Source organism: Equus asinus, chromosome 22 (genome assembly GCF_041296235.1).
Source record: "Equus asinus isolate D_3611 breed Donkey chromosome 22, EquAss-T2T_v2, whole genome shotgun sequence".
Lineage (NCBI taxonomy): Eukaryota > Metazoa > Chordata > Mammalia > Perissodactyla > Equidae > Equus > Equus asinus.
Genome location: NC_091811.1, coordinates 53427044 through 53448479, shown reverse-complemented (window position 1 = coordinate 53448479; position 21436 = coordinate 53427044). Strand labels below are relative to the sequence as shown.

The 21436-nt window shown below is 57.5% G+C and overlaps 2 protein-coding genes and 1 long non-coding RNA gene across 7 annotated transcripts in view; 1 reads left to right on the top strand and 2 right to left on the bottom strand.

Moving 5' to 3' along the window:
- Window positions 1-1333: 1333 nt before the first annotated feature.
- On the bottom strand, window positions 1334-8836 carry TAMALIN (trafficking regulator and scaffold protein tamalin). Its single transcript, XM_044755723.2, has 8 exons — window positions 8506-8836; window positions 6459-6508; window positions 4819-4873; window positions 4611-4713; window positions 3358-3451; window positions 3191-3257; window positions 2915-2981; window positions 1334-2501 (listed from the first exon to the last, which is right to left on the bottom strand). Exons 1-8 carry the CDS (start codon window positions 8746-8748, stop codon window positions 2023-2025), a joined length of 1158 nt encoding a protein of 385 aa, XP_044611658.2. The 5' UTR covers window positions 8749-8836; the 3' UTR covers window positions 1334-2022.
- On the top strand, window positions 6516-18533 carry LOC123279796 (uncharacterized). Of its 2 annotated transcripts, none has more exons than XR_006518097.2 (2): window positions 6516-7922; window positions 16817-18533. It is a non-coding gene; the product is annotated as an uncharacterized lncRNA (long non-coding RNA). The 2 variants fall into 2 exon arrangements; XR_011496813.1 differs by having other exon boundaries at window positions 16513-18533.
- ACVR1B (activin A receptor type 1B) overlaps window positions 17030-21436 on the bottom strand; it is a 33674-nt gene continuing 29267 nt past the window's right edge. For all 4 annotated transcript variants that reach the window (XM_070494103.1, XM_070494100.1, XM_070494101.1 and 1 more), the window contains one exon: window positions 17030-20091. In XM_070494103.1, coding sequence (XP_070350204.1) covers window positions 19966-20091 — 126 coding nt within the window. In that variant the 3' untranslated portion in view covers window positions 17030-19965. The remainder of the gene's footprint in view (window positions 20092-21436) is intronic.

Here is a 21436-nt window from a genome sequence, read left to right as displayed (position 1 = left end):
AAGAGATGCCTTTTTGTCATTTGTCTACCCAGACGCACGACATGTTATGGATAGGCCATGGTCAAGAATTTGGGTTTTATTCTTTTATTCCAGGGGAAGCCATAATGGGTTTTAAACAGTGATCTGATTTCCTTTTTGAAAAGACGGCCCTGACTGCTGTGTGGAGAAGGGATGGTCCGGGGGCGAGAGAGGAAGCAGGGAGTTCACTCAGGAGGCAAGTGCAGTGGTGCAGGAGGGAGCGGGTGGGGTTTGGCCTGGCTTCGGGCAGCTGCCACCTAGACCTCTCTTACAGCATCCCTTGTGTGCTGGTTCCTGCCGGGGAGGAGCACTGGCGCGTGAGTCTCGAGTCTCAGGCCCAGCTCTGCCACTTCCTTGCTGTGACCCTACAGAGGTCACTTGCCCTGAGTTACCTCAAAGAAGGTAGGGCCCACCTCTTGGAGATGCTCTGAGCATGTGCTGTACAGTATTTATTGAGGTTCTACTATGTGCTAATATTGGGCCAGAAATCAAGCAGCAAATCAGACAGAAAAGGTCCCTGTGCTTTGCTGTAAGGCGCGTGCCTCTGGACTGGAGGGGTGGGCACAGAACGAAACCCAGAGAAGTCAAGACAGTTCCAGATGGTGATGAGCAGCGCGATGGAAATAAAGCAGGGCTCTGTCCCAGTGAGGGGGTGACTGTTCTAGACGGCGTGGGAAGGCCTTGGGAGGCAGAGCTGAGGAGTGAAGGAGCCAAGTACAGGAAGAGCAAGTCAGAGACCCCGAGGGGGGGATCAGAGGTAGACCAGGTACAGCAAAGCGGCCAGAGCAGGGAGCAAGACGGAGACAAGAAACTGAGGCAGACGGGGGCAGATACCCCAGGACAGGAGCCAGAATTTTATTCTGGGAGTCCTGGGAAACCACTGAGGGGTTCCAGAGCAATGGGGTGGTCAGTGATTGGGCCTGTCACACTTGGGTGGATGAAGGCTGAGGCTGCCTCTGCAGGAGACCCCTGACCCGCGGAAGAGAGGAGGCCCAGCATAGTTACTTACGCAGGGATAGCTAAGGACTTTAGCCCAGCCTTGGCCTCCACCTGCCGTGGGTATTTGGGAAGGACGCTCAAGATGCACTCAGACAAGAGGCCCAAGCTCTGCAGAGGGTGTGGGGCCTCCTTCAGGCCCACACATGTCAGTTAAAAATCCCTCAGACGATCTCCCTGGCTGCGGGCTCCAACCAAATAAGATGTAAAATACAGTGTGCGCGCGCTCGCATGTGTGTAGTTGGGAGGCGGGTGTGTGATGGAGTCAGAGCTTGCCCGAGCCCAGTCCTCCCCTTCAGGCAGTCACCACACTGACACGGATGCAAAAAACCGGCAATTTTATACAGTTTGTGGTTCAGAAGCAACAATATGCAAAACGGTGGAACAGTCTAGGCTGCCCCCACCCCACCTGGCCATGTCCATTCCTGTCCCCCAAGGGGTGGAGAACCCAGGATCCCTGGCCGGCAGGACCCGACTTAGTTACAGGCCCCCAGGAGGGGCGAAGCCCTTAGGGGTCAAGGCCGGGAGGGAGGGAGACCAGCACCTTAGACCCGCTCAGGGGCCCACTGGTTCACTGGAACTGTGTATGTGTGTGGAGGCTGAGGGAACCACCGACCATAAGCTGTTTCTGCTCCAGGCCAAGGGTGGGGAGCAAGTAAAGCTGAGGAGAGGGCTTCGTGGGATAGGGTCCCCCTCCGGAGGAGGAGGTTACCTGGATGCCCCACAAGGCACTACTAACCCAGACGTAGGATGGCACGCCCCATATTTGGCCCCCGAACCTCTCCCAACCCCGAGCTGGCCCACGTCTCTCCTGCCCCCTCCTCCCGCTGTGGCTCGGGGAGGAGCAGAGAGGTCTGACGCCCGGGCACAGGAACCCCGCCGGCGCGCAGGGGCGGCGAGGACCCTCTCCCCGGCTCCGGGCTCCTGGGGTCCCCTGGGCGCGCTGGCCCGCCCCTGGCTTGCCCCGGCAGGAACGAATAAATAAATAAATACCTCCCCCGCCCGCCCCTACAGCTGGCTCTCCTCCTCCTCCAGGGAGCGGTTGAGTCCGGGGATGAACTTGAGCAGCCGCCGGCGGAAGCTGCGGTACTTGGTCTTGCGCAGCCCGGGCCCGCACAGCGCCTGCTCGCGGGCCTCAGTCCAGAGCGCGCCCGGCGCGCCCCCGCCGCCGCCGCCCCCGGGGCCCGCGCACCGCACGCTGGCGCTGCGGCTCAGGGCGGCGCGGCTCGGGACCTCGGCGGGGCCGGGCGCGCGCGCAGGCGGCGGCGGCGGGGGCGCGCCGGGCGGCTCGGCGCCGCGGAAGAAGCACGTGTGGTAGACGGCGTCGTCGGGGTCGCCCCCGGCCCGCCGCGCGCCCCCGCGGGGACCCCCGGGAGCGGCGAGCAGGGGCCCGAAGGGCAGTGAGCCCGGGAGCAGGCCGGCGCCATAGAGGCAGGAGCGCACCGACTCCAGCGTGTCGTAGATGCTCGGGTCCTTCACCACCAGGCCTGCGGGGCACAAGAGGCGGGCATGGGGAGGAGCCCTCAGCGTGGCCCTGAGGGAGTCACAGCCCTGAGCCCCACTTCCCTCATCGGTACAGCCGGAGTCATATACTCAAATCCTTATGGGGCCCTTTATGACACAAGAGCCACCGCGGAAGGGATGTGAAACAAGTTCTTTGAGCCTCAGTGTTCCCATCTGTAAAATGGAGATGATACTATCTAATGCTTTCGGAGGGCTATTGTGAGAATAAACTAAAAATGGGGGTGCACCAGCCCCAGGCAGTGCGGGACCCAACGTGGCAGCTCAACAAGCCTCGCTTCGCTCCGGAGGGGGAACGAACCCCCCAGTTCTGAGGGGGAAGCACTGGATGGGGTACCAGGAGGGGCGCAAGTGGCCCTTTGCACTGCAGTCTACTCACCGTGCACCAGCCGCTGTTCCTGCACCATCAGGGACCTGTATTCTCCCCACTTCTCATACAGGGTTTGCTGCAAGAGACACCCCGCCTCACCGTCAGGGGCTAGCAAGAAACGAGCAGGAGGTGGGCACGGACTGAGGGATCGGGGAGTCCGCGGAAGAAACCTTAAGGTTAAAAGGAGGTTCGGACAGATAAATGACCCCCTGACAAAGAGCGGGGCCTGCCGGGGCTCGGGCTTGGGAGAGGAGGGTGGAGGCGGGACACGATCCCCTGCTTTACCTTGAGGTACTGCAGACGAGCCTCCAGCTCCGCCTTCCGAATTGACGTCCCGTACAGCGTCTCCAGCCTGAGGAGGTCAGAGAATCAGACGCTAAGTGGGCCGCAGGGTGCGGAAACGCCGAGAAAGGCTGAGCTCAGGAATCCTCAGGGACCGCACCTGGACATACCTGAGAACGTTGCCAGACGCCTTAATGATGTCAACGATCTCTCGATGCCGGATGCCTTCCACGTTCAGGCCATTGACGCTGGCGATGGTGTCCCCTGCCAGGCAGAGAGGGGGTCAGCATCCACTCCACCCGGCAGGACGGAAGAATTCCAGCCCCCTAGCCCAGCCAGAAAGGGGAGGGGTAATCACCCCACAGAATACTCCTGAACTCCCTCCCCCCACTCCTCATGGTTCTGGGGAGACCATGTTCAGGCCTAGCACCCCAGCATAGGGGCCAGGGCCTTCCTACCCCCACATGGTCACCCCACACTCAGGAAGCTCTGTCCTCAAACGCCGGGTCTGCCCCCAGAGTTGGTTATTTCTGTCCAGCCCACAGGCTGTCATGAGACCCAGCAAAGACAGGAAGGGGGCAGGGTGAGTAGCACCCAGCTGGGAACTAAAGCTGGTCCCAGGCGCAAGAGGCCTCAGCTTCTGATTCCCTGTGCCACAGCCGCCTGACTTCAGGCAGGGCAAGCCACCATCTCTGAGGGCTCATTTCCCATCTGAAAAAGGGGGGTGTGGGTCCCTGCTGTGGCTACCTCGGTCAGGAGGGACAGTGATATGAGCTACTTTGCAACGTTGTAATAGACCACTTAGCCACGGGGGGGGGGGGGGGGGTGCTGGTGAGTGGGAGGGAGGTAAGGGCTCAGGGGAGCAAGGGTGATAGAATTGGGGAGGTCAATTCATACAGTCTCAGGCTGCCCCTTCCTGGGACCTGGGGACTCTGGATTTGGCCAATCCCAAGCTTCTCCTGCTGGAGGCATCACTTCCTTGTTAGAGGAAGTAACATAGGTACCCCAGAGTTGGGCCAGGTCGGGCAGGATAGGCCCTGATCCCCAATATAGAGCAAATCTAATGGAATGTTGCCCCTTCCTCAACTCTGCCCATGCTGGATTGCCAGGAGGAGGCAAGACAGCAACAGCAACATCTGGCACTTCCCCAGCCCTGGCTCTATGCCAAGCGAAGCCCCTCAACACACTGTGATGTGAGAATGTGTTACTGCCCCCGTTTTGCAGATGGGACTGTTCGAGATCACACAGTAAATGGTAAATTTGCCCAGCTCCAAAGCCTAGATTCTATTCATTCTTCTTTCTGGCCTTCTCAAAAGAGGAGGAGAAAGAGGAATTGATTTCAGAAGAGATTCCTCACCCCCTCTGCTAGGGAGTAAGATCATACTGCCTTCCCAGAGCCCTGTGTCCTGGGCTCAGGCCCCACCTGGTGTGAGCCCAGCCAGCTGGGCAGGGCTGGACTCATGAACCCGGCAGACAAAAGTCACCATCTCCACACGCTGCTCCTCCCGGTGGTGAAGGCCGTACGTCTGTAACAGACAAGGGGACCCTCAGCCCAGGGGCAGGGTGGGGTCCATGCACCCCTCAGACTGGCCTCCGACCTCCTCATTCCCTCTGCACTCCGCTTCTCCTACCTGGATCTCAAAGCCGAAGGTCTGGTTCTCCTCCTTCTCCAAAGTCAGCACTTTCCTGCAGGAGACACATCTCATTAAGACTGTCAGGATTAAAAGGAGCTTGGCGGTCCCAGAGCATGGCCCTCCACGGATGCCGGAGTCTGCTCCAGAACATCCAGGCTGGGCTCACTGTCTCCAGTGACAATGCACTCTCCTCACAGCCTGTTGGAAAGTCCTTCCCCATACCCAAGTGAAATCAGCTTCATCGAACCACAATCCAGCCACTCAATCCAGCCTCCGTGGGGAAGAGACACTGGAAATGACCGGCCCCGACGGGGTGGCCGAGCTGAGTTGTTCAGCCATACCCCTGCTTTCTAGAGAGCCCCAGAGGACCACTCACTGATGAACTGAGGCCCCAAACTCGGCCCCAGCCTGGAGCCTCCTCTGCTCTCAGCCTTAGGGAGAGGGCTGGCCCCACCCCCAGAGGCCAGTCACGAGGCTCAGCCCAGACCACAGCTGCTCCTCCCAGCTGCGGTGGGGCCAGCCCACCAGATGTGAGAGCTGGGGGGAGGGGAGCCTGGAGGCCGCCCCTTCCCGCACTGAGGGCCTGCCCACTGGACACAATGGTCTGGAGTCGCTCCAAATCCTCGCCTGCTGGGGGAGTCCAGAGTTTCCTCTGCCCCCTCCCACCCCCTTCCTTCCCGCCCAGCCAGAGGCAGAGTTACAGCAGGCTCCAAAGGCCCCTTCAAGTCTCCCAGCCTCAGAAAGGCCCTGGAGACCCAGGTCCCCAGCTCCCAGCCTGACCCAGAAACCCCCCAATGCTGAGCAGCAACTGCCAGCCCCACCCCAGGTCCTCTCCACTTCCAGCCAGGCCTTCCCCCTCTGTCTGTGTTGGGGCAGGGAGCAGGGCGACTGAAAATTCTGTGTTTTCTGGAAAGGTTGGTGAACTTTTTCTGCAAAGGATCAGATAGTAAATATTTTAGGCTTTCTTTTTGGGACCCATTCCGGCTCTGTCCTATATTGTTCTTTGTTTTTATTTTTACAACCCTTGAGAAATATAAAAACAACTCTTAGCTCAAGGGCCAAACAGGCCAATCTGGCCAGCAGGCCATAGTCCAGATCCATTTTAGAAGAAGCCAAGCCCAAATCAGGCCAGGACACAGGCAAAGTGGGGCCCGAGGTTAGCACCCACCGCTGCCTCATCTCAGATCCTTCCTAAGGGGCCACCACAGGAGGGGACCAGCACAGGACTCAGATCCTGGAGGCAGCCACAGCCAGACTCAAGCAGCTGGACACAGCTTGGCTGTGGTCTGGGCCATGGGGGTTTCTGGGGTTGGGAGCCCTCAAGGGAGCCCTGAAGACTTCTCCTACTCCCCCACTTCCCAGATCCAGATCTCCCCAGGGAGGGGTAACTGGCAGGCACCGGGGGTGGGCTGAAGAGCACCTGATGACTCAAAAGTTCCTACCTCCTTTCTCTGCCACCCCCTTCCCACAGCCCACACCCTCACCTGCCCGTCACTCTTAGCAAGGGAGCCACGCTGAAGGGGTGGGAGAATGAATCCCCCTGGCTGGGCTCAGATGCTGTGTCGTGCTGCCCCCCACCCCACCCCAGCACCCCACCCTTTGGGACCAGGGCAGGGGCTGGGATGGCGGTCACTTACCGCTGCTGTTCAGGACTTTGGCTGAGATTCTTCCAGCGGAATCCTGAGCCCTGGCGGGAAGACAGAGACTCAGGAAGGAGCAGATGAGAGAGGGGCTGTCCTCGAGCAGATGCTGAGAGCCTTCCTCTGGGGGGGTCCCTCACCTGGGCTCCAGCCCTGGACCCGGCACCTCCCTTCCTGCTGCCTGTCTGTCCAGGCCCAGTTCCGCACCTGCTCTGGTGCTGGTGTAACTATTTGCTGAATGCCACTCTCAGCATCTCTCCACAGCTTCCTCCCTAGGCTTTCCCCCCTTGACGGGGACTATGGGGACATAACAGTCCTCCTGGGTTCCAGATGCCTGAATCTCTAAGCCCTGTGCCGGGTCCCAGGCCGGGAGTGGGACCTCTAGATAGAATAGCCTCCACCCCAGGGTGTAGGTCTGCAGGGGCTCAGATATTACTCAGAGGAGGGCAGGGGGCCCCTGGGCTTGCTTATCAAGGCACTCAGAGTCCTCCAGCCAGTTGGGTCTCTCCTCCTAATTTCTCAGCCACAGACAGTAGCTTGGGGGGCCTTGGGTCAGGCGTGCGGGTCTGGAGGGCCGGCAGTCCTAGCCTGAACATGGAAAGGCAGGGGACAGAGGAGCCAAGCCTCTCTCCCAGGACCAAGTGTGGATCCCAGATGCTGGTGGCCAGCTGTGCCCAGCTCCACCTGGGTCTCTGACATTGTCATATATTTAGTTGCTTTCTGGGACAAAAACCTTAGATCTCAAACTTGTCCTTAAGTCTCATTAGACATAAGGACAGATTGGGAGTTCTTTTTTGGGGGGGGGGAGGGATGTGAGAGTTCCTGCCTCTTTAGGGCCCTTGAGAAACTAAAGCAGTCTCTCCCTCCCTAAATTATTGATCCGTGGAAGAATCCCTGTCCTGCACCAGCCCTTGTCCTTTGGGCCCCAAACAGCCCACGGCCGTGCCGGTCAGTGCCCTTGTTAACCCTCCCCCTAGGCTGCCCCAAGGCTAAGAAGAGAAGGGGGTTCTCTTTCTCTGGAACCAAAGATTGGCCTCAGGGGTGGGGACGGTTCCCAAATGGGCCACGGAAGAAGGACTGGGCAGCATAGAGAGACCCCTTTGTCTTTCTGCCCGATTTTCATAAAATGCAAATTCTCAACAAGCTGTTCATTGTGTGGGGGGGGAGCCAGGGGCTAGGGGAGGAGGAGGGCGGCTGAGCCGGGAAAGGCCACCAGCCTCCTCTCCTTAACCTGGGCCCGGCCCCCCCCCATCCCTGTCGGGCCGCAGGAGGAGCCCCGCGGAGGGGGCGACAGAGGGCGGGTGCGGCCGGCATCCTTCCTGGCCCGCGGGCGCCCTGAGACCCCTCCCACCGCGTCCGGTCGCGGCTGCAGCCCCGGAGCGGTGGCCTCGCACCCCACAGCTCAGACGCAGGGCACGGCGGCCGGCCGGAGCCGGGGCATCCGGGCGTCCCCTCGAAAGGGTGAGCGCTCGGAGTCAGCGGCGCCGCACGTACTTCCTCGGCCAGGGAAGGCACGCGGAGCGTCCCCGCCCGGCCCTCCCTCTCCCCCGGGCTCTCGGACCCTCATCGTGTCCGGGCGAGCGGAGGGACCCCGGCCCTAGGCCTCCCTGCCCCAACTGGAGAAGCCCAGGCGAGGGGTCCTGGGGCCTGGAGACTCCCGGGCGCGGGGGGCTGAAGGCCAGACGGAGCGAGCAGGAGAGAGGGTGCTGGGGGGGTGGGGGGGTCAGGAAGGAGGGGAGCGAGACTGGGCGCGTGGGGCGCGGAATGGACCGGCACAGAGATCGGGGAAGGCGGGGATCGGGCGGGGGGTCTTGCGCCTGTTGAGAACGGGGCCCAGGGGTCTCAGCAGGTTCTGAACGTGTCCGCGGGGGTCACCGGGGAGGGCTCGGTGGACCCCGAGGGGAATGTTCTTGGGGTCAGCGGGGAGATTGGGGTCAGCAGGCACAGACGGGGGAGGCTGCGGGCTTGAGCAGGTCCTGGGGAAGGGACACGCGAGGGGACCGAGAGCTGGGGGGCGGCGGGAGGTGGCGGGTGGGGTACGCACCTTTCGGCGGGGCAGGGTGCCCCCAGACACGGCAAGCGCGCGGTACAGCTCGGCAGGGTGATAGTCCTCCAGCGCCGCGTACAGCTCGTCCCCGGGGGGCCCGGGGCTGGCGGCTGCAGCGGGGGGGCTCGAGGCCGGGGTTGGGGCCGGAGCGACTTCCGAGTCCGGAGCCCGGGCGGCGGGGTCCGGGGTGGCCGCCGCCTCCTCCTTCTGCTGCAGCTTCCTGAGTCGGCGGAGGGTCATGGCTCCGGCGCCCCTCGAGGCGGCGCTCGCTGCGCGCGGCGGGGCTGGCGGCGGCGCGGGGATGCCAGCCGGCCGAACGGCGGGTCGCCTCCCTTTATAGGATTGGAGAGCGGGCGGGCTGGGGGCGGGCGGGGAGGGCCTCCGGTGGCCTCGCCCCCAGCGCAGGAGGCCCCGCCCCCGGGGGGGCCGCTTCTCCGAGCCCCGCTCACAGCGCCCGCCGCCGGCCAGACCGGGAAACTCGTGGTGGGGACCTGAGCGCTCGACGGGGGTAGAACCTAGTCGCGGAGGCGAGAGGGACAGGGCATCCCGGAGCGGGGCCAGGGGTCTGCATGATACCTGGGGGATGCGGGTGAGGGGTGGGGGTGGGGGGTCTGTGAAGGGGCTTGTGCGCGATATTTGAAAATTTAGGGATGGATGGCTTTGGAGATTCATGGAATCTGGTGGTGAGGGGACAGTAAGGGGTCATTGTGAGGGGATTTGGAGGCCCAGGGGAAGATTCTAGGAGTCTAAAGGGGAGAGAGCGCGCGGGGCTGTGCACCCCCAGAGCGGCATAGACGGGGGAGGGGGGAGGTCCCCGAAGGAGGGAAGAGATGCCTGAACTGACACTGCAGAAGCCCCCACGCAGTGACAGGGCCCAGGATTTCCCCTTTACACAGCTGCCATAGAAGAGTCGAAAGAGCCTGCCTCCACTTTCCATGTCAAGGGGAAAGGGAGGAGGTGGAAACCCTGAAGCAGTCGACTTCATTCTGGCCTGTCCCCTCCGAGGGTCCGGAGTGGTCCCTCCTGGATAAACCTGTGCTCATCTCCTGATGGTGGAGCTCAGATACCCCTTCCCAGCAGGTCCTCACCGTGGGGCTGACTCATGGGGAGTGGGATGTGACTAAGTTGAGCAGGTGCTCAGGGTTGGGGGGTGGTGCTCAGCCATTCTCTGGCCCTATTTTCAGGACCATCCCGCAGGCTAAGTTTCGGTGGCTGCCAGGCCACGGGAGAGGTGGGGATGGCCCAGCTGAAGTCTCTATCGTCAGTGGTACCCGAATAAGAAGTGAGAAGAGGAAGTGGAAGGCCAGGTCTGGCGTCTAGAGAGTGGCTAGCCACCACAGGACGTCAGCACCACTGGCTGGGGGTCCATGTCCTGACATCGACCACGAAACAGAGGCTGGGGAGGCACAGTTCCATCTGTCCCCTCCTCCTCCCGTCTTCCCACATCTGTCTTATGCCTTTAGAGCTGACATTTATTGAGCATTTGCCATGTGCCATACACACTGTTCCGCATGTGCTTTTACATACATGTATTAACTAATTTGGTCCTCATAACAACACTATGAAATAGGTACCATTATCATCCCTTACAGATGAGGAAACTGAAGCCCAGAGAGGTTAAGTAACTTGTTCTAGGCCACTCAGTGGCAGAGCTGAGAGTCAAACCCAGTCAGCCTGGTTCCAGAGCTTGCAGTCTAACGGCTATGTGATGCCGTCTTCTTCAGTCCTTCATTCTTCCTACATTTAAGCTCTGCACCGTGCCAGGTCCTGGCTAGGCTCAGGGGTTACACAGGCTCTTGGTCTGGTAGAGAGTGGGACATGTGCTGTATTAGACGGAAGGCATGAGGGCTCCAGAGGGGCTGGCGAGGCCAGGATGTCTCCTGTCCATCTCAGTTCACCTGTCTGTCTCAGTCTCCTCGCCTCCTCTGTCTGTCTTCTCCCCACCCCCAGGCCCCAGGCCCCAGCCCCTACAGGAGGTGTGGGTGGGAGGGGTGCTTCTCCACCCCTCAGTGATTACACAAGTCCAGATGGCAGGATGCTTGTTGGGTGGGGGGCAGGGGTGGATTGGGGACTGCGGGAGCCAAGAGCAACCCTCTTAGTGCCTTCCTCCCACCTCCCCCCCTTGGCACCATGAAGTGGCCATCAGCTGAGGGGCCGAGGGGGTGTCGGTGGGGAAACATGGGACTCTATTGTGAAGCATTAGCACAGATGGACCCCTGGACCGTCTGCTGCCTGCTCCTGACAGACGGCATCTGTGGTGGGGGTGGGGGTGGGGAGGCGAGCAGAGGTAGGAGAGGCAATGGTTTCTATTCTCTGCACTCTGGTGCTTATCCCTGAAGGGACCCACAAGAGGGCAGCTTGTTTGTAAAGCCTCTTCTGGGAAGGACCACCGCCCCACCTATCCCAGAGGGTTTCCTAAGAGGCACCTTTGCCTGAGACCTGGAGAAGCCGACCGCACGGGTGTCACAGCACCTGTGTCTGATGGCCCTCTGGGGACATTCCTCCTTCAGGCTGACATGGAGGCCGTGATTCCCCTCAGTGTGCAGAGGAGTCTGCCTCCCCGCATCCAGGTGAGAGAACACCACTGGAGAAGTCGTAAAGCCAGGCAGAGAGCCCTAGAGAATCCCAGAGGAAGAGTGGGCCCAGGAGGTGCAATGTCTGTCAGTTCGTCACATGATTTCTTCAAATCCTGGGATTTCAAAGCCAGAAAGGGCCTTGTGGTCTGGAAACGATACCATGTGGTCCAAGCCCTCATCTAACGGAAGAGGCAAACTAAGGCCAGGGAAGGAAAGATGGTGGCAAAAGGGGCTTGAACCCATTAGATCCCACTAGATGCTGACTCCAGGGACTTATTAATTCAGCTGCTGGTAGCTGCTCTGAGAGCTCAGAGATTCATGCCTGCTTCCTCCTCCCAGCCTCCCCAGTTTCTCCAGCGAGGTGATGGGGAGCCCAGGATGCCACACGATGGGGTGGTGATGCCCTCTGGTGGCCAGGAGTCTCTCGGTGGAAAATCTTCAAGCCAGACTTTGAAGGGATGTCTCCCTGGTGGCAGACTCCACCTGGAACCCCGGCCGGGTTTACAGATACCCCACAACTCCTCTCCCACCCAGGGGTCTGTGTTCTACTGAGATGGTCCACTTTGGTCACCGAGTTCTGGAATCTCACACCTGTCCTGGTTAGGAAGTTGTCTTTGATCTCAGCCAGCGCTACTCTGCTGCAGGTGCAATCCATCAGGGAGAGGGCAGAGAGCTGGCAGGCCTCCTCAGGGCAGTAAGTGTCACCGCCGGATAGTGCACGAGGCCCTGAAAGCTTTGCCTTTTCCACCCCTCCAAGACTTCCTCCTAAGCCCGAGTCTCTTGTCTAGCATCTGTTCTCATTCTATCCTGGGCAGTCCCTTAAAGATGGGGGGGAGGGGCATGCTGCACGCCTCCCGCACCCTCATACTGGGACTCCGCCCCCTTCTGTTCTCCTCCCTCAAGGAAGCCTCTGTGCAAAAGCCCCATGGCTCTGGCTCCTCAGGCATCTGCCATCAATCTGTACCTCACTCCCCAGCTCCCCGGCTTTGGCTTCCTTTTGCTCCGGCTGCCCTGGCTCCCAGCTGGGGGATAGGGCTTGGTCTGTGGTGGGGGCACAGACAGCAGGGGCTTGGCTCATGTAGATAAGAAAGACCCCTTCTCCTTGGGACAAGCCCTTGCCCAGATACTTGACAGTCAACAATCCTCCACGGAGTACATGGGAAGAACTGAATCTTGCCCCCACTGACCTGCTTAAGCCCTAGGCTGCCATCAGAAAGTCGGGGCACTTCGGGGAAGAACGCCAGAAGCTCAAGCCCCTCTGGAGTCTGACGCCATGTCAGAGCTCTAGCAGCATCATTTCAGCCCAGCCCTGGAAGGGGTGAACAGTTCGCTGGGGCTTCTCTCTGGGTACTGCCACTGGTTCTAAGCTGAGGAGGTGGGAGGGAGAGTGCCAGGGACTCAGCTGGCTCTCTGGTCAGGAATGAGGGGCTGGGCCCCAGCTGCATGACACTGAGGGAGGCATGGACAGCCGGTGGGCAGCTGACTGGGCAGGGAGTGGCTGTTTTTCTTAATGGTTCCTATTACCAACAGTTTCCACGGGACAGTGTCTGTGTGTGGTACTGGGGCCCAGGGGGGCCTGGCAGCAGGGGGGATCCAGACAGCCCGGAGACCCAATTCTAGGGGGTCTGGGAGTAGGGCCAAGGTGGATGTGAGAGTTTACTTGTGTTGGATATGGTGGCCTCTGGGTCTAGTCCCGCCCAGAGGCCAGGGACCATCTTGCCTCTTGGGTGGGGATGGCAAGGTATCTCCGACTTGAACAGGTTAGACTGGCAGAAGGCAGGCAGGGTAACTCTCCAGCTTTCCTTAGGGCAGCCACGTGCCATTCCTAGGACATAGCATGTGTATTATTTTACCCACCTCATTTAGAACAGGTACAGCTAGCTAGGACAGAACATGACAGCTCTGCCCAGGTCTCCTCCCTCCCGGCAAATACAGCTGCTCTGATGGCTCATCCCCAGTTCTTCCTCCCAGGGGACAGCACTGTGCACCAGGCTAAGATTCTCCCGTTTGCTCCACACTGAAGTCAGATGCCCTCTTTCCCTCACTGTTTGCACCTGATCATGCCCCGTCCCCCTTTCCTCCAGCTGTCCCTCTACCACCACCACTGCCTCCGAAAGTCAGTACTGTGATCTCCCCCAGACTCAAACAGGGTCGCATCACTCCCCCGCCTAAAACCCTTTAATGGCCTGTTCCCCACATCAGGAATGACACCGAGGTTTTAACTTCTGGGACAACTAACTCCACGGAAGCATGCTGTTGAGGAAAACTTGGAGATCAAGTCCAGACTGAAGGGGAAAATTACTGATTAGCACAGTCTGAGGTAGCTGTCCCAAGGGAAGTGATAGCATTGGTGGCCCCCAGAAGCCTTGACTTCTCAGCATGACAGTTCCAACAGACCCTCTGTGCACCCGGCTCCCTTGCTCTAGCCATACTGGACATCTGTGGTTCTCAAATGGTGGGCGGCACACTGTTTTTGACCAACTCCCCCCCCCCCCCCCCCGGGTCAGTAGGCCAATGTGTACTCCAAAGTAGGTGACATGTCACCTCTCTCGACCTCAATCTCCTGTCTGTCCTGTGTTCCCAGGGCATTCTGTGTCATAGCACTTACCTCACTCCGGTAGTTATCTATTCACTGGTCCATTCCACCAGGCAGGGAGCCCCTGGAGGGCAGGGACACGTCATCTGTGCTCCCACCGCACGTCGTGTATTGCCCTGTAATGGGACTTCTCAAAATCTCCTTCACTGTTCTCTGTACAGGTCCTCTCTCCATCCTGAAGGGCAGAGACCAGATTTTCCCTGCATTCTGCCCACTGCTTCACACACTGTGGTCGCTCAACAGATGCTTATCAAAGAGAGCCCAGTCTATCCACTGTTCCTGAAACCTTCCTACCCAATTGGCCCCCAGCCTTTGCTCCCAAGGAGCATTCCCAGAGGGACCCGGGGCTATCTGCCACATTCCTTAAATCCCACTCTGTCTGACCATGGGATGCCCAACAACTTTCAGGGTATGGTGCCAGTTGTCTGATCAAACACTAGCCTAGATGTTGCCGTGAAGGTATGTTTTTGATGTGATGAACATTTAAATCAGCAGACTTTGAGTAAAGCAGACTACCCTCTATGTGGATGGGCTTCATCCAACCAGTTGAAGGCCTTCAACGACTGAGGTCCCCTGAGGAGGAAGGAATTCTGTCTCCAGGCTGCCTTCAGAGTCCAGACTGCAACACCAATTCTTCCCTGGGTCTCCAGCGTGTCAGCCTGCCCTGCAGATGGCAGACTTGCCAGCTCCCACAGTTGTTGAGTCAATTCCTTAAAATTATCCATCTGTCCATCCATCTATCATCCATCCATCCATCCAATTAATTCTGTTTCTCTGGAGAACCCTAATACACCATTCCTGGCTTGATCCAAAGCCTTCTCCCGCCCCCAACCTTCATTATGCATCCCTCACATGTTCCCGAGTCTCTCTTGAACTCTATGACTCTACTCCAAATTTTGTTTTGTATTTAGCAAGCATGTTCTCCAGACTGTAAAGTTTAGAAGACATGGCCTGGGAGACAGAAATTGAAGAGGTGTGAAACAAAAGCCCAAGTGATACGCCATTCAGATGAATTCGGGTCTCCTGTGTCATGGGTCTTACAAATGTGAAACGTTGTTACTAACCTTCAAGGGAACATGAAGAGGTAGTGATTTTCAAGAGTTACTGCAATCCATAGCCTAGTGAATTTTTAGGTCCATGCCTGGCAAGAGGACATTCACTGGATGGCTTTTAAACTGGGTTGAAATTTGCTACAAACCACTTTACCTTTCTTTCCCACAGACGGGTAGATCAGCGACGCGGCAGCCCCAATAATACCTTGCCACTTGAGCGAGGTACTCTGGGTTCTGCTGTTATCTTTGTCCATGAAAGAATTATGGCCAGGCACAAGGACAATTTAATTAGCAGCTGAACCCGGTTATTGGGATATGTGCCAAACTTAAAGCCAATTTCCAGAAGTGTTACTTGATTTTCCCCAGCCTAACAGTCTCAAATGGGAAAACAATGGAAAATTCTGAGTGACAATTAGCATTTTAAAACATTGACAGGGAGCTGGCCCCATGGTCGAGTGGTTAAGTTCACGCGGTCTTCTTTGGCAGCCCGGGGTTTCACTGGTTCAGATCCTGGGCACAGACATGGCACTGCTCGTCAGGTCACGCTGAGGCGGCGTCCCATATAGCACAACCAGAGGCACTCACAACTAGAATCTACAACTGTGTACTGGGGGGCTTTGGGGAGAATAAAAAAAAAATTTGGCAACGGTTGTTAGCTCACGTGCCAATCTTTAGAATATTGACAGGCTGGAGCAATGAGCAGGTTTTTTGGTAGAATTTAACGGGGTAGACACATAGGGTCCTGCACATTAGTTCAAAATACCAACTGCTCCTACACAGGATGGAGGAAGGAAGAGGTGGCTGGATTTCACTCAACCCAAGCCAATTAATGCAGTCCTGGGAGGTGACCTGCAGGTGTCAATCACAGTCTGGGACTCTTGTTCTGGTCTGTGCTGTCAGATGATGCCTGGATAGGATGTCAGGTGCCCTTTCTGGCCCCAGGTTCTAGCCAGGTTCAGCGGAGAGCAGCCGGCCTGGGGGGAAGAACATGGAACCATGGAGGCAGGAGGGTGAGAGGCTAAGGGGCTGCAGCCTGTGGTCATACATTCTGGACTCAAGGCCTTTTCTACCCCCATAAGCTACGTGGGCAATTTATTTGACTTCTCTAACCCTCAGTTTCCTAATCCATAAAGAGAGGACAACAATGCGCACCTCATATGTTGTTCTAAAGATTAAAGCAGTTGACACAGTCATGTGTTGCTTAACGACGGGGATACGTTCGGAGAGATGCGTCGTTAGGCGACTTCATAGCTGTGCGAAATCACAGAGGGCACTTACACAAACCTAGATGGCGGAGCCTACCGCACACTCAGGCTGTATAGTACTAATGTTATGGGCCCGCTGTTGTACATGCTGTCTGCTGCTGACTGAAATGTCATTATGCGGCACACGACTGTATACATAATGCAAATTTTGGTGCATTCCTTAACACACAGTAAGTTTTCAATAAGTATTTCCTAATATTAACTGAAGAAACTCTAACCTTTGCCAACTTCATGATAACATGACCGCTGCCTTCAAGTATTTTAAGGGAGCTTATATGGAAGAGAGGGGAGCAGCTTGGAACCGCCTGTGGATAGAAGTCACATGCAGGCTGCCCAGTTCTACGTAAGGAAGAGCTTTCTATGGCGCAGATGGCTGGCAGGTGGAAGTTGTGGTCCTGAGGTTACAGCATGTGGCCCACAGCCACCTGGCAGGGATGCTGCGGGGGAGTCAGGCACCTGGTGGGTGGTGGACCAGACCTCTAGTGCCACCTAAACTTGAGATTCTCTGATTCTAGGACTTGCTCTCTTGGGTTCCCTCGGCCTGGAGACAGAGAGACACTCACAGCCACCCACATGCTGAAAATACCAGAGTAACCTCTGAAGACTCCCACTGAAGCAAGCATCCCCAAATTCATTTAGACTCAACCTACAAGGGGTAAAGAAAAAACTGAAGGGAGTCAGGCTGCCTTCGAGACTAGGCAGTTTGTGACTAACCAGGATCAAGACTCTCTTTTGTATAAAGAGGGAAAAGGTAAAAGACGAATATAGACAAAGCCCGAGACAAGGTGTCGTCTGTCTTCTGCTTACTCTCACATGCAGGCCGTCCCTCCGGGAACAGCGAGGATCGGCCTCAGGAAGGCCCGCGACATTCAGCGCACAGCTCCTGCTCGGACAAGGTCGGCTGCAACTGCGCTACCACCAGCGCCCGGCCGGGGAGGGCGGGAACGCGACCTCAGAACATCGCCCATTCCCAACCGCTGACAAACGCCGGGCAGTCAGGCCACATACGTACAACACATGGCACCAGAAAAGCTCTGTGAATAAAACTTTAATAATGTACAGCAGAAATTGGACAGGCTCATTCTTATATTAAAACAAAAAATTTCCTATATTACAACTTATTTACATTTGCATACTGAAGAGGTAAAGTGTCTAAGTGGCTATTTTACAGTCCTTTCTAATAAAATGTACAAAACAAACAGAAGTACCGAGAATGCCGTTCGGGGGCCTTGATGGCGACGTTAAGAACGGGCTTGGACTTGGTCTGTGAATCCAGAGGAGCAGGTAGCCCTATGGATCAGGGTTGGCCTCAAGGGGCCAAAAACCACGGCTTTAGGCTTAAGTTTCTCCCCAACTCTCTAACTCCTAACTTTTGATGTTAAGAGTGGCAGGGGTGGGGGCGGGAGCTTCCCAAAAAACTGCTCAGTCTTCCCCAGAGGTGGAGGAGCTAGACTGCGTGTGTGGGGAGGACAGAAGGGCCACCTGGGGAGTGGGCCAGTGGCTTGGGACTCCCTGGTCCAGGAGTGTTGGCAGATCCCAGAGGCTGGTTGTGACTGGGGCAGGAGTCTAAATTCCATTATCACCTAAACCCACCAGGTTCTGCTGCAGGGCGGATAGGAGGGGCGTCAGCAGGGGTGGGGAAAGAAGGTCCCCCAATGACACAATTGGTGTTCAAGGGAAATTAGTCAGTAGCCAGTAAATTGGCCCAAAGGATTAGGGGACGATGTCCTCTAATGCAAGGACAGAAGCAATTCACCAGGAAAATAAATAGCGAGGCAGCACGGGGAGACGGTGAGAGCAGGGAGAGTGCTGCCCTCCTCAAGCTTTGGCAGAGGCTTGCTGGGCTGGGGGTGGGGGTGCTCTGAGGCTGCAGACAGACTGTGCCTCCCTGGGGGCAGGAAGGGGGCTCAGAATGAATGCCAGGATTGGGGTCTCATTGCCCACGGTTTCTTTGGTGGAAGGGGGCGGGCGTCCCCGCTCCTCGGTGGGCTTCTATAAGAGCAATCACTCCAGGCGCAAAAGGCTCTCGGAACCGACTAAGAAAACTTGGGGTCTCAAAGCAGGCACCCCCCACCTCAGATTAGCTCCTTCTTCAGGGGTCCAGGAGCGGGACCCACGGCTGTCCTGCTCCCACACGTCTTCCAGTGGCTGCACTGTGCCTGGCACCCAACAGGCACTCAGCAAACATTCGCTGAATAAAAGCCTGGAGGAGAAGGTGCAACCCGCTGCGCAACGCACAGAAGGCTAGGATGAGGGCAGAACCACTCGAGGAGCGGGTGGAGGCAGACCCCAGGGCAGAGAGAGATGTCACCGCCGAGGGGCAGGCTCAGGGACAGATGCTTCCAGTGTGACTGAGCTACGTGCATTTGATTGGAGCGTTTTTTTGTGGTTGTTTTTATCGGGATTTCTTTAAAAACGAATAGATTGAAAGGTAATCATCACACAGAGATGGTTCTCCTTTTATAAAAACTTAACAACATTAAAAAAAGTTAAAATCCAGACCCTCCCAATAAAATTTAAAAAAAAAAAAAAACAACAAAAACCAAAAAGAACACAAAAAACCAAACCACTCCAGTTAAAAGTTATGGCTTCAAAGTTATCATATACCTAAGGTACACTGACCAAGCCGCCACCCGCCGCGCTTCTTGACGTCGTTAAACACCACGCTCAGGTTAGGTAACAGGTTCAGCTCGGGCTGTGCCTTTAGCAGGGCCCCTGCAGTGGACGCAAGTCTCACATCTTCCCTCCACCGTGACCAGATAATCCAGGAAAAGACCCATGCAGACGCCTCCCCCCACCCGACTCCCTCCCCACTCCTGCCCCCCTTTCCCTTCCCCACCCTAAACCCACCACCACCAAAAATATACACTGCTGTTTCCAGAATCTGGGATATGAAAGACAGATGTGACATTCCAATCTGAGTTCCCAGATCTGGGCTTCAAATTCCTTGGCCCTTCCTTGATGCTGTTGAGGACGATGCCCTTGGGCTGGCTCACTTCCCATGGTTGCTACTGACCACAACACCCAAGACTTCCCCCAAGATTCTTTCCCTACCCGTCCCACCTCCCTCCCTCACACGTGGACCCCAAAGCCTGGCCTGCCATGGACAACTGGGCCAGCTTTGGTTCCATGGTCTGAAATGGAGAAGGAGAGCTGTGTCAACAGGGGCAGGCAGAGCAGGCTCCTGGGAAGGGACTTCCACAGTGGCCTGGGGGTTCCGGGGCAGGGAGGGGCCCCAGGGAAACCAGACGCTGCTCGCTACTGAACAGAGGCACCAGCACGCAGAGACGGCTTGACAACCACACTCCTGACCTGCACATGCACAGAAAGCTCAAGCAGGTAGTGCGCACCTACACAGACACACACACGTGTAAGGGCGTGGCACGGACCAGGCACAACAGGGACGCACCTCAGCACATGCACACACGGCTGGACAGACAGGTGGAAGAGTCCGTCTCCACTGGCAGTCCCTCCAGACATCCGTGTGAGGGAGGGCAGCACGCGGCCCAGGGCTACCTGTGAGAAAGGCTGTACTTCCGGTTCCTCTGGGCCACCTTGGTGTGCTGGGCTCGGTCCCCAGAGGAACACGCTCGGTGCTGCTCAGCACTGGCAACACTCAGCTTCCCCTGGGCCCTCCCGGCCACCCGTCACCACTCCTGGCTACAGGCCAGATGCACCAGGTTTTGCGGGACTTCCCACTACGACCAGTTCAAGTCGTGGCATCGAGTTCTCCACACCATCCCCTCTCAGAGTCTCCATGCCATTAGGAGGTAAATATAAAAGATGTCTGTGTCTCAAACCCAACATGGGAGTGAGCGAGTCTCCCGGGCTCTGTCCCTCTTGCGGGCCAGCGCTCCTGGCCACAGAGGGCTGGGCAGAAACGAGAGGTAGGCCTCCATCGTACGCTCAACATGGCAGCTGTGTGTCGTTCTCGCTGCCCAGGGTTGCGTGTATGCGAGGGGAGCAGGTTAGATCTTCACATCTTCCTGCACGCTGAGCTGTGAGAGGGTCTTCTTGATGCGCAGAGCGGTCAGGCGGGCTGCGCCGTTGGCGTACCAACACTCTCGCATCATCTTCCCCATCACCCGTAAAGCCTGCACACAGAAACCCAGGGCATCAATCCGACCCTGCCCCGTGGAGGCCTTCCTGACTCCTCGGCTCCTCCTCGCTTCTTGGTGCCATCTGTCAGAATCTCCCTACCCCTGTGACCCCAGGGACATGCTCTGTAGGCTTCCCGCGCCCCTGGCTCTCCCCTCCTTCAGGGACAGGCTGTGCGGGCAAAGGAGAAAGCCGCAGCCTGGAGAGGGCAGACCTCTGCAAGTACCGTCAGCTACCGCCCGTCAGCTGGGTGACCTTGAAAGAAGGAACTGCAAACAGCCTGTGATCTGAAAATCCTTCCTGTTGAGTTTGAGAATCTATTTTTATGATTGTTTACCAGTTATTTCTTTTAAGTAGCAGCACACGAAGCAGGCCCAAGAGGACACGCCCGGGCATGTGCACACACACGGCTGGAATCCCATGGCCCGCAGGCAGAGGTGCGGGGTGGGGTTGGGGCGGGGGGTGAGGCAGCACAAAAGGAGCCCCGAAAAGCAAGCTCATCAGAGGCAGAGCTACAACGCCACCGCCTGGATGGTCAGGCCAGGGGGTGGATGTGGAAGGTTACCAAGGACTGCTACCGGCTACTGGGGGCTACAAAGCTCCTGTGTCCTAGCCAGTGGGTTCCAAAATTCCTTCTAACAGTGGAACTCACTTTCCAAGAGCAGTCCGAGCAGAAAAACAGCACTGAGGGAAAAGGCCGTGGGGCGGGGGCAGAAAGCCCAGTTCTTTCAGCCTCACCTTCATCCTGAGGTAAAGCCAACCTCACGGCTCCAAGGAACCTGGGGAAAAGGCTGCTCTACGACACGCGGGCGCACCACTCAGGCTGACACACTCAGCTTGTTCGGAAGGGCTGCACCGCCCTCTGGTGGTCACTCCACAAAAGTGGAGCCGGGGAGGAGCCCAGGGCCCGCAGCCCAGCACACGCAGCTGCCCTCATGGCTCGAGGACCCAGACTCCAGGCCTATTACGAGTCTGTATCACACATTTGTCCTCATTTCAATCACTTCCACCGAATGCTGTCCTTTCCCCACTTCATCTGCATCTCTCCCAAATTCAAATTCTCCACGCCCTCCTTGCCTCTTCCGAGTTTAGAAAGGCCCCCTCCCTCACAGACACGTCTTCTCGTGGGGCCCGCCCCTCACTCTTCTACAGCCTCACGGATGCCTACTTCAGGAGCTTAGCTCATCCTGCGGCTCCAGAGCCATTCTCTAGTCAGACAGGTCGAACAGCTCCCGCTCGGCTTTTCTTCTGTCTCTTGGTGACCACCTCTCTTACCTGTGTCTTGGGGACCGAGCCTTTTTCTCTTACTAGGCTGTCAGCTCCAAAGGCGACCCTACAGCA

Bases quoted from the DNA above. Each gene is read 5' to 3' on its own strand.
- TAMALIN (XM_044755723.2), bottom strand. From the start codon at position 8,748: ATGACCCTCCGCCGACTCAGGAAGCTGCAGCAGAAGGAGGAGGCGGCG. The intron at 4,714-4,818 runs GTAGGAGAAGCG...TGTCTGTTACAG, and splicing joins CCTTCGGCTTTGAGATCCAG to ACGTACGGCCTTCACCACCG. The intron at 2,502-2,914 runs GTGAGTAGACTG...TGTGCCCCGCAG, and splicing joins GGAACAGCGGCTGGTGCACG to GCCTGGTGGTGAAGGACCCG.